The sequence below is a fragment of the Polypterus senegalus genome, chromosome 4 (assembly GCF_016835505.1).
Source record: "Polypterus senegalus isolate Bchr_013 chromosome 4, ASM1683550v1, whole genome shotgun sequence".
Lineage (NCBI taxonomy): Eukaryota > Metazoa > Chordata > Cladistia > Polypteriformes > Polypteridae > Polypterus > Polypterus senegalus.
The window spans coordinates 90,923,447-90,938,016 of NC_053157.1; the positions used below are offsets into that span (position 1 = coordinate 90,923,447).

Genomic DNA, 14,570 nt, shown 5'->3' on the forward strand with positions numbered 1-14,570 from the left:
CTATTTGCCCCCTTCCTGATTTCTTATTCTTTTGCAAGTTTGTCACACAAAATGTTTCTGATCATCAAACACATCTACCCATTAGTCAAATATAACACAAGTAAACACAAAATGCAGTTTTTAAATGATGGTTTTTATTATTTAGGGAGAATGTGTGAAAAAGTAATTGCCCCTTGTAAAAAATAACCTAACTGTGGTGTATCACACCTGAGTTCAATTTCCGTAGCCACCCCAGGCCTGATTACTGCCACACCTGTTTCAATCACGAAATCACTTAAATAGGAGCTGCCTGACACAGAGAAGTAGACCAAAAGCACCTCAAAAGCTAGACATCATGCCAAGATCCAAAGAAATTCAGGAACAAATGAGAACAGAAGTAATTGAGATCTATCAGTCTGGTAAAGGTTATAAAGCCATTTCTAAAGCTTTGGGACTCCAGCGAACCACAGTGAGAGCCATTATCCACAAATGGCAAAAACATGGAACAGTGGTGAACCTTCCCAGGAGTGGCCGGCCGACCAAAATTACCCCAAGAGCGCCAGAGGCGACTCATCCGAGAGGTCACAAAGACCTCAGGACAAGCGTCTAAAGAACTGCAGGCCTCACTTGCCTCAATTAAGGTCAGTGTTCACGACTCCACCATAAGAAAGACTGGGCAAAAACGACCTGCATGGCAGATTTCCAAGACGCAAACCACTGTTAAGCAAAAAGAACATTAGGGCTCGTCTCAATTTTGCTAAGAAACATCTCAATGATTGCCAAGACTTTTGGGAAAATACCTTGTGGACTGATGAGACAAAAGTTGAACTTTTTGGAAGGCAAATGTCCCGTTACATCTGGCGTAAAAAAAAACACAACATTTCAGAAAAAGAACATCATACCAACAGTAAAATATGGTGGTGGTAGTGTGATGGTCTGGGGTTGTTTTGCTGCTTCAGGACCTGGAAGGCTTGCTGTGATAGATGGAACCATGAATTCTACTGTCTACCAAAAAATCCTGAAGGAGAATGTCCGGCCATCTGTTCGTCAACTCAAGCTGAAGCGATCTTGGGTGCTGCAACAGGACAATGACCCAAAACACACCAGCAAATCCTCTGAATGGCTGAAGAAAAACAAAATGAAGACTTTGGAGTGGCCTAGTCAAAGTCCTGACTAGGGATGGGTATCGTTTAGGTTTTATCCGATACTGGTGCCAAAACGGTACTTTTGAAACGGTGCCGGTGCTTAAACGGTGCTGGAACCGGTGCTTAAAAAAATAAAGAACACAAACTTCGTCCAAAAACCTCTTGCGTTTTTATTTTTCCCAGTAATTTTTTTTAAACAAAATTATAACAAACCTAGCCCTTTCTGTCAATAAAACATAACTTCTTTGGTTGGAACCAGTGCTTAAACAATTGAAAACACAAACTTTGTCATGAAACCTGTGATGTTTAGCAGTTTTTTTGCAAGAAGATAATCATATTAGCCTTTTCTGGAGCTATACGGCATCGCTCTTGGCTGATGGCATGCCCAGCACAAGAGAAAACTCTTTCAGAAGGCGTTGATGACGCTGGGACACACAAGTATTTTTCTGATAGGGCAGATAAATTGGGGAGTGTATCCCTCTTACTCCACCGCCAGGCCACAGGGTCTTGTCCAGAGGTAATTCCTGGCAGTCTTTTGTATATTTGATGTCTTGCTGCAAGTTATCAAATGCGGTGCATTTTTCGGCTTTTAAAACCATGCGACGCCATGTGTTTCATTAGATTTGAGGTGTTACCTCCTTTGCACATTATTACCTTTAAGCATTTGTTGCAGGCTGCTGAGTTTATATCTTTTGCTGTGAAGTACAGCCACACTCTCAAGCGCTTCAGCTTCGGCATTTTAGCTCTGCTCTAAAAACCCGTACATACCTGGGCCGCCTACTATCCTTGGAAAGGAAGTGATTGGCTAAATTTCTCAAGGAAAAAAGCACCGAAATGAAGCACCGAATTGTGCGCTGCTTTTCGGTCTGGTTACTACCGTTCATGTCAGCACCGGTTCCACAATGGCACCGGACACCGGTACCCATCCCTAGTCCTGACCTGAATCCAATTGAGATGCTATGGCATGACCTTAAAAAGGCAGTTCATGCTAGAAAACCCTCAAATAAAGCTGAATTACAACAATTCTGCAAAGATGAGTGGGCCAAAATTCCTCCAGAGCGCTGTAAAAGACCCATTGCAAGTTAAGCATAAGCGCTTGATTGCAGTTATTGCTGCTAAGGGTGGCCCAACCAGTTATTAGGTTCAGGGGGCAATTACTTTTTCACACAGGGCCATGTAGGTTTGGATTTTTTCTCCTAAATAATAAAAACCATCATTTAAAAACTGCATTTTGTGTTTACTTGTGTTATATTTGACTAATGGTTAAATGTGTTTGATGATCAGAAACATTTTGTGTGACAAACATGCAAAAGAATAAGATATCAGGAAGGGGGCAAATAGTTTTTCACACCACTGTATAAAGTCAAACCTTGATTATATAAAGTCACTGTCAGAATAAATAAAATCAAAACTTGACTACTAGAGATCTACTTATAAATCGGAGTCCAACAGATCAGTGTCAGATTCAGCAATAATACGGAAAAAGTCATCCACGGATTATTTTGCTTTGAGCATTCACCTTGGTATCTCTCCATATTCCATTTTAGAAGCTGTTTGCTCTTCGATACTCATGCACGTGCAGGGAATCAACAAAGCTAACTTTCCTGCTAGCAAAAGCATATGTATGCTTTGATATATAGTGCACAACTTACCACTTAAAACTTTCCTTACTTCATAAAAAGATCTGGATATACATCGCATATCTCCATTCTACCAAACTATATCAAGATATTTTTTTTTTTGTCTGTATCGCCCAGCGCTAAGTCATACTAAGACCAACTTCCATCTTGTACCTGTGAAAACTCACAACCGAGTCTATGATGTCACATAGACTCAGCTTACAAGAAGAAAAAGACAGCTTACCTTAACTCCAGAATGCAAGACTTAGAAAGAAAGAAAAAAAAAAAGGAATACAATTTTGTTATCTGCTAAAGCAATCATAGTGTACTAAAGCATTATTTTCACCTGGATCTTATATAAAACAGAAATAAAAATTACTTTGTAAAACAAAGGAGAAAGACTAATGAAATAAGAAAAGGAAAGAGGTAGCTACATAGATAAACAGTAGTCTGTTGATCCCCGAGTAGAAATTGTCCTGCCTCAGCAGCAACACACAGACATAATTTGGAATTGTAAAAACAAAAGTAACCAATACACCAATGGAAGCCCTAGAACTATTCATATAATTTACCCCTGTGTATACTTTGTATTTAATGTATAGCATTTACAGAAAAAATACCCCATTTGTAAGGGTGGGGAAATCCACACATAGGCTGATGACTATAGGCAAAAAAAAAAACCAAACAAACACACAAACCATCTAGCATAGCCCCACATAGCACAACATAACCTGGTGGTTAAAGATGAATAAGGACAACAGAGAAGATGCACACCATCAATCATTATGGCTTCTAATTTTCCCATTATCATCTTTTCTGACAGTGGCTCAAAATAGCTGGACTTCTTGGTCAGTTTATTTAGGTATCCAAGATCTGCTGAGCTTGAATTACTCCCCCAACAGACCACACTGCAACACAGTATAGTTGCCAAAGATGAACCTACTCTGTTTTTATTTTTTTCATTTTTTGGACAGCAAGGATTGGTGATACATTCAAACTTGCCTACTGTTAAGACTAATCCCAACGTGTTTACAATACTGAAATTTCCCCATCTCTTCTCAATATGTAGGCTTATCTCAGGCCAACCTCTACACCCTATACTCCGTCCTTCATATAAACTGGAGTTTTGCTTAAAACTGGTAGTGTAAAGGTTGAAGTAAGGGAAACAGGACTGTTGCATCAAGTCACCTTGTGCTGCTGACCACCACCTATGACACACAGTCCTGAAGCCTCTTGAACGGTCTTGCCTTTAGCACTCTTCATTTGATGCCAGCAAGCCAAACAGGCTTGCCAAAAACAGAGGTGCTATTTTTACAATTAACACTCATAAGGAAAATATCTACACTAAAGTATACCAAGGGTTTCTACAATAATATATCCCTACACAACTCTTTAACACTAAAAATATTATTAAAGTTTCTCAAAATAAGTGAAAGTTAACCTTAGACTAAATACACTTCCTTCTCGGTCTGAACGTGATTTGGTCTGATTTATCTTAACTGTCTAATTGAACAATATATTTTGATTTTTAACACTTTTTTGTCAAAAAAGTATTGAAGATCCTTGGCCACATGTATAACTACATTGCCTACTTAAACCTTATTGGACTGAATTTTTTTATCACTTATAGGACGGTACCAGGATTATCATATTCTCATTCTATCTGGCACAATTTCCGGTTGGAAGACAATTACTTAATGAGCGCTTCACTATGATAACCTATACTACACAAGTTGCTTTCAATATTTTGATTACCAGGTTTAGAAAACAAATGAATGAATGGATGGAATAAGCCTAACCTGCATAAAATTGAACGGGAAGTGGGTCAACTTGCATTACTTAAAATTGAAGGAATCTGTTAATTTTTTAAAGATTTTTCATTTTAGAGATTTACTAATGTTGTTTCTTGTCCTAGTGTGTGTGTGTCATATAAATAAACACAGGGAACTCCAGTTATAAGCAGTCTTGGAGAACTGAATGAGACTGTTGAATAGAACATGTAATATTTAACTGTACTTAGATTGATGGATTATACTGTGTATTAATAGTCTGAAAACAATAAATGTTAAAAAGGACATGTACAACATAAGGATACTTCTGGTCAACTTAGAATAAGAAGATGGAACATCTACCCTTTGTGATTAAGATACATTAACTGCTAAGGCATTGTTCATTAATGGTAGATTCTAGAAATTTCAAATTATAGATACACGTGATTTATGCTTGTAGATGATTTCTAAGTACAGTTTGACTGTCCCTAGCCTGAAATGCCTTGTACCAATTTTATTTTGGATTTCAAATATTTTTAGATTTTGTAGTATTTGCATATACATAATGAGATATTTTGGTGACACACTGATCAAGTGGGGATTTGCAACTAAACCAGGTAAATTATGAATTATTATATGCATGCATCATATCACTAGGCCTCTATTATAATGTGCGCTGAGGTGACAAACATGTTAAACCTCAACACTGATGAATAGGATGTACATACTCTACTGTAGTTCCCTTTTAAATCAAGACTATGCTGCATACTTGCTCTGAAGAACTTTTTTTTTTTGGTCAGTTTATACAGCGCATCACTTTTTCCACATTTTGTTATGTTACAGCCTTATTCCAAAATGGATTAAATTCATTTTTTTCCTCAGAATTCTACAAAAAGCACCCCATAATTACAACGTGAAAAAAAGTTTACTTGAGGTTTTTGCAAATTTATTAAAAATAAAAAAACTGAGAAATCACATGTACTGTACATAAGTATTCACAACCTTTGCTCAATACTTTGTTGATGCACCTTTGGCAGCAATTACAGCATCAAGTCTTTTTGAATATGATGCCACAAGCTTGACACACCTATCCTTGGCCAGTTTCGCCCATTCCTCTTTGAAGCACCTCTCAAGCTCCATCAGGTTGGATGGGAAGCGTCAGTGCACAGCCATTTTAAGATCTCTCCAGAGATGTTCAGTCGGAATGAAGTCTGGACTCTGGCTGGGCCACTCAAGGACATTCACAGAGTTGTCCTGAAGCCACTCCTTTGATATCTTGGCTGTGTGCTTAGGGTCGTTGTTCTGCTGAAAGATGAACCGTCGCCCCAGTCTGAGGTCAAGAGCGCTCTGGAGCAGGTTTTCATTCAGGATGTCTCTGTACATTGCTGCAGTCATCTTTCCCTTTATCCTTATTAGTCTCCCAGTTCCTGGCGTTGAAAAACATTCCCAGAGCATGATGCTGCCACCACCATGCTTCACTGTAGGGATGGTATTGGCCTGGTGATGAGCGGTGCCTGATTTCTTCCAAACGTGACGGCTGGCATTCACACCAAAGAGTTCAATATTTGTCTCATCAGACCAGAGAATTTTGTTTCTCATGGTCTGAGAGTCCTTCAGGTGCCTTTTGGCAAACTCCAGGCGGGCTGCCATGTGCCTTTTACTAAAGAGTGGCTTCCGTCTGGCCATTCTACCATAAAGGCCTGATTGGTGGATTGCTGCAGAGATGGATGTCGTTCTGGAAGGTTCTCCTCTCTCCACAGAGGACCTCTAGAGCTCTGACAGAGTGACCATCGGGTTCTTGGTCACCTCCCTGACTAAGGCCCTTCTCCCCCGATCGCTCAGTTTAGATGGCCGGCTAACTCTAGACTCTTTGACTTCATGCTTGGTTTGTGCTCTGACATGAACTGTCAACTGTGGGACCTTATATAGACAGGTGTGTGCCTTTCCAAATCATGTCCAATCAACTGAATTTACCACAGGTGGACTCCAATTAAACTGCAGAAACATCCCAAGGATGATCAGGGGAAACAGGATGCACCTGAGCTCAATTTTGATCTTCATGGCAAAGGCTGTGAATACTTATGTACATGTGCTGTCTCAATTTGTTTATTTTTAATAATTTTGCAAAAATCTCAAGTAAACTTTTTTCACGTTGTCATTATGGGGTGTTGTGTGTAGAATTCTGAGGAAAAATGAATTTAATCAATTTTGGAATAAGGCTGTAACATAAGAAAATGTGGAAAAAGTGATGCGCTGTGAATACTTTCCGGATGCACTGTATATGCTACCTGGTTTGGCTGCATTTTCCTGCATGATCAAGGGTGTTATTTCCCAATTTTTTTTTAAATACTGCTTGAGAATGGGTCAGATTTGCAGTAAATAATTTTTTATTTTTTTATATAAATCTCGACATTTGCATGGAAAGGGGCATATGCCTATTTAAAACATGTATGTTTTTTTTGTGCAAGTTTTAAAAATATAGCCCCGAGTGTAGGATTTTCATCTTGTGGACTTTTATATATTTAAAAAAAAAGTTCACACAGCATATTGAAACTGCCATGTAGCATCTGCCCAGAATCCCACCGCTTCACTGAAGATCTCTCTCCTTGATAGACAATTGAGTGGTGGTGCTTAACAGCACTCACTTCCTCATGGGGGACTACTCATCCCCAGTCATCGATCGTGTGTCCTAGCTCTGTGGGACTCCACAGGGGACAAGCGTTCCCGAAGGTTGTTAAATGTGTATCCTAGCTTTGTGGCACTCAATGCTTCATGAGGGAAACAAACCAGACCCAATTCACAATGAATAAATTCATTTGGAATCTGCACATCATAAAGATCAGTTAATGTGTTATATCTTCCTGAAAACAAGCATGAAAGAATTTTGATAAAAGGATCACAAGATGAAATCGTAAATGAGAAACAGGTCAAAACCAGGAGGTCAAGGAAATAAGATGTTAAATGACATTGCTGAACTACAGTCATAGTCAAGGTGGTACAAGCGGAAAATTTGGGAATGAGTAGAATCAAGACCAATAGATATTTTGAACTTTCATCTAAAACTTTTGATGAATGACTACTGAGGCTCCATCTTATATTATAAAGGATTGTAAATGTGACATCACAGGTCATGACCTCTAGGGACTTGCTTCTAAGAACAGACTAATGCATCCTTGACAACAGAAATATAAAACGATGACTAACAACCAGAAACAAAATGACACCACAGTTTAAGCAAATCATAACAATAATAAAATTTTAAATAGCTCAGAATAATTAAAGACCACAAAATAATAAACTCTGAATGTACAGGATTCAAAACTCAGAAAATGTACCTCAGAAAGTGAGTTATTTAAAGCACAAAAAATATTTTCAAAGGATGCCATGTTTTAACATAATGATGCTGTTATCTCTCAACGTGCTAAGAATGGAGCATTTTAGTAGCTGGTGATTATGTTCCCCCTTTTCCATGAGCATTTGGATTCATGTGTAACAATATTAATTTATTGTTTCATAAGTTAAATGTGTAATCAATTTGCTCTTTTATTATAGTCAAATCTGGAGCAGCTCCATTATATTGTAAAATAATCAGAATGCCTTGTCAAAATTATTTTTAGACCTACAAAAGGAGTAAAAGGACTCCGGTTTTCAACAGAAAATGTACATACCATCGGGAATAAACTGCATGAGCAATAGCATGCTTCCTGAAAGTAGCAGAGGGAGTGATAAGGCAATACGACGGGGAACATATCTCAAAATCACCCAGGCAGCTATGTAAGCCACAACTTCTGTAACAGCTGAAATGAAGCAGTTGATGTATGGATCACCGCTCATGTTTGATGTGTTCAATGAAATGCCAAAGTAGCCAATGGTTATCATCATCCTGCAAATAAAAACACAAGATTAAATTGTGTGGCAATGTCATTAAAGGTCAGACTTAGGAGAGAGTAAAAACACATTTTACTGTTTTTTGTTGACTCCTACTCAAATCCACATCCTTCCCTGTTAAATGTTTTTCTTTAATTTGAAGATTATTACATTTTTATAATGGTGGTGGTAGCGCTGCTGCCTCGCAGTAAGGAGACCTGGGTTCGCTTCCCGGGTCCTCCCTGCATGGAGTATGTATGTTCTCCCCGTGTCTGCGTGGGTTTCCTCCGGGTGCTCCAGTTTCCTCCCACAGTCCAAAGACATCCAGGTTAGGTGTATTGCCGATCCTAAATTGGCCCTGGTATGTGCGCGTGTGCCCTGTGGTGGGCTGGCACCCTGTCCGGGATTTATTCCTGCCTTGCACCCTGTGTTGGATGGGATTGGCTCCAGCAGATCCCTGTGACCCTGTGTTAGCATATAGCGGGTTGGATAATGACTGACTGGCTGACATTTTTATAATGGGTAATCTTCAGTTGCAGTATTGAATGAAGTTTTAGTGACTCTCGCTACTCGTATTTTCTAAACCATTTATTCAATTCAGAGACAGAGATAGGCAGTGACTGGAAAAAGAGGTGGGAGCTGAATACCAGGACATTGCACTTAATACTTTCCCACATTCGCTCAAACTTGGCTACTTTATAGTTATCTATCAAACCAACTTGCACATCTTGAAATCACATTACCATTAAAAGAAAAAGAAAAATAAAAACTCTCCATAGGCATGAGAAGAATGTCTAGACTGTATTCAAACACTGGCTGGGCTGTGATTCAAGTCTACGACTCTAGGCACACTACAGAGAAAAAAAAAAAACTGTTCCATGTATATCCTAGATGGATTCAATTCCAGCTTAGACTTTATGTAAATTTATTATAAGTTTCTATTAAGCTACAGTAGGTGCATATTTTCCAAAGGAGAATCGTCATCGCTGCTGCTTTATATATATTAGCATCAGTATCCAAGCCAAAAGTTCTTATTTGTGTTTAGAGGGCTGTTTGTTTTATTATTTATATATTTCTCTATCTAGAGCTTCTGTAAAGTTCTAATTTCCCCTTTGGACAAAAACTATATCTATCAGTCTTGCTTTGTAGATGGTCATGAATGATGCATTGAACAAAATATTGGGGATTCCCAGACTTAATCCCAGAGGGTCATCATGTGGCTACTGACTGTATGTAGACAATCTCAAATCAAATGTATGTTTCTATTATTATTATTATTCTAGTTTTAATAATAATAACAACAATAATAATGATGATGGCAGCTCACTACTCAAAACAAGGAAACCTGCAACCTTTTGCTTACATGGCAGCAGTACTTACCTCTACACCAGCCAAGCAGACAGTTGACTTTCTGACAAATGATATTTGAGCTTCGGTTTTTACTCATTGACAGCAACATGTAAATTGAATAATTTCTTTTTCTTTGGTTATATTCTTGAATCAAAGCACACTTGTTTTGTTATACCTTTTTTAAAGTGTTTATTTGATATTTAGACTTTAGCCTTCAAACATTATACACTTCACGTCAGCATTTTGCCAATTGTTAGTAGAACATGAAAAATCTTTGTTTTAGTTATGTGTTCAACATTTCTTGCCTCACATTTCTCGTCGTCCTACATTTACATAGATTGTTGTAGAAACGGAACACACATGAAATGCATGTGTTTCAAACAATGATACATTTACCCTATACAATTCAAAGCACCTCACACGTACAGGGACTAAAGACAGACATCACATTTCCACATTTTGTGGTGGGCAAGTCACTACACATGCTAGAAACACATTTGAATCTGTATGGTTATGCCTAGTTAGACAGGGGAACTTGACTTTCTTTCTGCTTAGGTTTGTGTTTCTCTTTGATCATGTATTTCGTCTCTTTATATTAATGAAAGGAAAAAACTCGATATACACTGTGGTGTACAGTCGGGACCCATGCCCAGCTGGAATGCCCCTTTGACACTAGATCCGGGGGAGCAGCGATGGGATCCATGCTACGTCCACCGGAGCACTTGGTGGCAGTCCCCCAGGGTTGCATCTGGGCCACAGGCATGGGACTTCAGAACTCATCCGTGTTTTATTTTTCACTTCTATTAATTATTACTACTTTAAATGTAGATGTGTATAGTACTTTTTTCTTAAATATCCAAAACACGTAAATGCAATACTTCAACAAAAAAGCCGGAACACAATTATAGATTTTGAGAAAAATACTTCTCTGATGATAGTGAAATCACTGGTACAGGAGTTCAAAAAAAGATTCCCTTTATAGGGTTGTTGGGCACACTTTCCATAGCTGAGTGAAAATCTGATCAGCTTGGGAAACTTGTGGAGTATCACTGCTTGCTCCTGCAGATCAAGAGGAGCCATTTGAGGTATTTTTGAGTATCTGCATCTACCTGGATACGAGAAATAGACCAGTGGAGTACACCAGGGGTCAGACACTGAATATGCAGAGAACTTATGATAACAATAACAATGTTCATGGTTTCCATTGTGCTTTGATTAAACAGAGTAATATATAGAAATTTGTGTTCATTAAATAACATCAACAAAATTTCAGAAAGGGAAATCTTCATATAGTCATTGACATGTAATATCAACATACTGTACAAAATATGCTTATGCTTTCTTTAACAAGAACTTTTCTAGACCTTTTAAGGAATCTCCCAGAGACCCTTTTCATTCCTAATAGGCAAATGAGCAACATGGCACAAAAACGTTTATATTTTGATAAAGTACCTTTAATCAATTATCCACATTTAGCTAAAAAAAAAATAAAAATCCCAGGAATGCTTACCAGATAAGACAGTTGAGGATAGTCAGATTCCTTATGTTGGTTGTTCTAATGAGATCAAAGTAGGTGTACAAGTGTTTTTTTTTCTTTATGTTTCTGTTCTAAAAGTGAAAGGGAAAGAAAAAAAAATATCTAAACTATTATATCAAACATGCTTGAACAGCCCACGTTCAGGAGACAGAACAAAAGACCAAAAACAAAGCTTGCTTATCTTTACAAATAATTTATGAGGCTGGATCTTGTTATATTTTTCTACCAGCACTATACAGGATGAAAGTGAAGTAAGCCTTTATAGTAACTATGATATTCTTAAAAAGACATGCTCAGCTAAATGGAAGAAGTAAATTACACTTTTGTAATTTTCAGATGAAAAAGGTGAGTGAAATAGTTTTCTGATGACATCAAATGATTACATGCCATATCAGTTTGTTTTATAGGCAGAAGCTGGCTCACTTATGCATTAACCTTTTTTGTTCGTTGCATCTCTGGTTGTGATATGAAGCATATTTGTTTTATTGAAAAGCTAGTAACTGCACAAGAGAGACCAGGCATTTTTCCATGCTAGTAAATGTCACAGTTACCATTTTTAATTACCTAATTCAAAATAATTTTTTTTTTTTAAATCTGTATAGAATGGACCATATTGTTACTCCATGAAAACTTTAGCATAGTTATAACCACAGGAAATCACTCATTTTACAATAAACAAATTGTACTGCGTAATAATGTAGAATGATATCTCAGAAACCGCTTATTCTAAAATGTTCCATCTTTGCTGGGATTTAGTCATTAAGGAGTTCTACACAACACAAAAAATGTACATTTTCTGTTGAATATTGTAACATTAGGACGTTAAAAACAATTTTGATGGTCTCCAGACACACACACAGATACTATGCTTAGGGCTGGGCGATATGGCAAAAAAAAAAAATCTAGGTTTTTTCATAAAGTTTGACCGATTCACGATTTCGATTTTTTATTGTGTAACTAGTCAACTTAAAACATTACAACAACATGACTTAAGTAACATTCTCTTTATAAGTAACTTGAAAAACCATCTGGTTAAGGAACATTGTATTTTTAATGGCCATGCCATACATAAATTGGTCAACAAGGTGTAAATAAATGTAAAACAAATTCACAAGTTAAATATCTTTGCAGAAGATTTGAATGAAATATGAAAGTAAATATTGTGCAATTTGAATTAAACATTAAATACTTCTGAATATATAGTAAGAAAATAACCATTTTAACCAATGTAAACATTACATCAGTCAACTCAAAAAGTTATGCAAATTTTCAACAGTAAACAAAAAACAAACAAAAAAAAAACACTTTGTAGACCATCGTGCAAACATAAAGCATGTTGTTGATAAGTCACATGTAGATGTTCTTTACAGGTTTCTTGAGAGGAAGACCAGTCTGTCTACTGTTTCAGGCTTTAGAGGTGCTCTGTGACAGGTTATAATGTTCCCACCTGCACTGAACACCCTCTCAGAAGGGGCACTGGTTGCGGGAATACAGAGGTATTTTTTTGCAAGTTTGCTGAGCCTGGGAAAGATTGTCTCATTAGCCTTCCACCAGTGAAGTGGGTCTGTGTCTGAATCTACATCAGGAGACATCAAATAGGCTGTCAGCTCGGCTTTGACTTTGTCTTCTTCTGATTGAATGACAGGTTGTGATGCTGGTGTCGTTTTCTTAAAAAAGCTTGCCAAGGTTTTCTTCCTCTTAGCCCCAGCCTCTGTTCTCTGTTCTTCCTGCTCCACGTCCTGAGTCATCTGAACTGTTGTCTCAAGATTTTTGTCTGGCAACAAAGATATCAGCTCTTTAACAACTTTTTGCTTGATTCCCTCCAACTTGTAATGTTCGATGTAAGTTGTACGGAACCTGGGATCCATCAGAGAAGCTATGTTGAGGAGTTCATCTGTGACAGGGTCGCTGTATTTGCAGTTGAGGTACTGCAGTATGGTGCTTTTGATGCGTTTTGCTAAATCTGTGTCATCGTCTTGTGCTCGTAGAATGCTACTGTTAAAGAGATGGAGCACTGGTTTGAGGTACGAGACACTCACATATGCTTCACCTGACAATGCATCAGTGAACTCTTGCAGAGGGCTTACAGCTTTATTTATGGATTCCATGACATTGATGTCTTGCCACGTTGGAACAAGCTGCCAAGTTTTTTTATCAGAGCCAAGAATCCGAGCTATGGCTTTCTCCTGTTCTAAAACCCTCTCGATCATCTTTTGTCTTGAACTCCACCTGGTGGGAGTCTCCGTAATGAGTTGATGAGAAGGTAGGCTGAGCTCAGCCTGTGCAGATGCAAGATCTCTTCTCTTTTTCCAGCTGAAGGAAAACACACTTACAACCTTCTTGCACACTGCAACTGCACGGTCAACTCTGTGGTCTTTCACACCATGTTCTGTTAAAACAAAGCAAAAAAAAAAAGATTTGAAATAGCAGTTCATTGTACTTTGATAGAAATATTGTAAAGAGCTTTCTCCTTCATAACTGCAGAATATGAATCTATAACCAACAAACTCATGTTAAGTGATTGGCACTGTTATTACAAAAGCAAAACAATAATAATCATCATCATCATTTCAGCTATTAATGAAATAACATCTGAATAACTGCGATTTTAATGCTTGAATTATTAATCATACTTACCAATGGCATTGTGAAGACGATGTCCAAAGCACTGAAGATGGGTCCAGTCGTTCATCTTCATTGCTTTGATCATGTTCGTTCCACTGTCAGTGGTCACGCACACCTGTAGATCCTCCACAAGCTTCCAAGACGCCAGCGCATCTTTAAGCCCATGACCAATTATTTCCCCAGGATGATCGTCAGGAAAATAACATGTCTGAAGGCAAAAACTTCGCAGTTTCCATTCTGCGTCAACATAATGGGCTGTAAGGCTCATTTAAGGCTGAAGAGTACGACTACTCCACAGGTCAGTCGTCGTAGAAAAAAAAGATGCCCTTTCAAGCTGCTCCGCTACTTTTTCACGTGTTTCAGTGTACATTCGGGGAATAGCTACGTCTTTGAAATATTTGCGGCTCGGCAACTTGTATTTTGGATCAGCAGTGTGTAGCATTTTTATGAACCCTGGCTTTTCGATGGTGTATATGGGAACCATGTCCTTAGCGATATGAAACGCCACAGCATCTGTCATTTCTTTCCATCGGGGCGCCTTTTTGTCGTATGGAACGGAATTGGAAAATGATACCGCTAATGACATCTGGCGTTTTGCAACTTTAGGTGGACCTTTTGCACTTGGACTTGGCTTGTTTTCATCTCTTAACTTTGAGCATTCTTCCCATTCAGCTTGGTG

The 14,570-nt window shown here is 38.1% G+C and overlaps 1 protein-coding gene across 4 annotated transcripts in view; it reads right to left on the reverse strand.

Annotated features, from left to right (window-relative positions):
- Positions 1-14,570, reverse strand: part of LOC120527529 (solute carrier family 22 member 5-like) — a 163,979-nt gene that overhangs the window by 44,537 nt on the left and 104,872 nt on the right. For all 4 annotated transcript variants that reach the window (XM_039751035.1, XM_039751034.1, XM_039751033.1 and 1 more), the window contains exons 6-7: positions 11,240-11,337; positions 8,181-8,395 (exon numbers count right to left, since the gene is read on the reverse strand). In XM_039751035.1, coding sequence (XP_039606969.1) covers positions 8,181-8,395; positions 11,240-11,337 — 313 coding nt within the window. The remainder of the gene's footprint in view (positions 1-8,180; positions 8,396-11,239; positions 11,338-14,570) is intronic.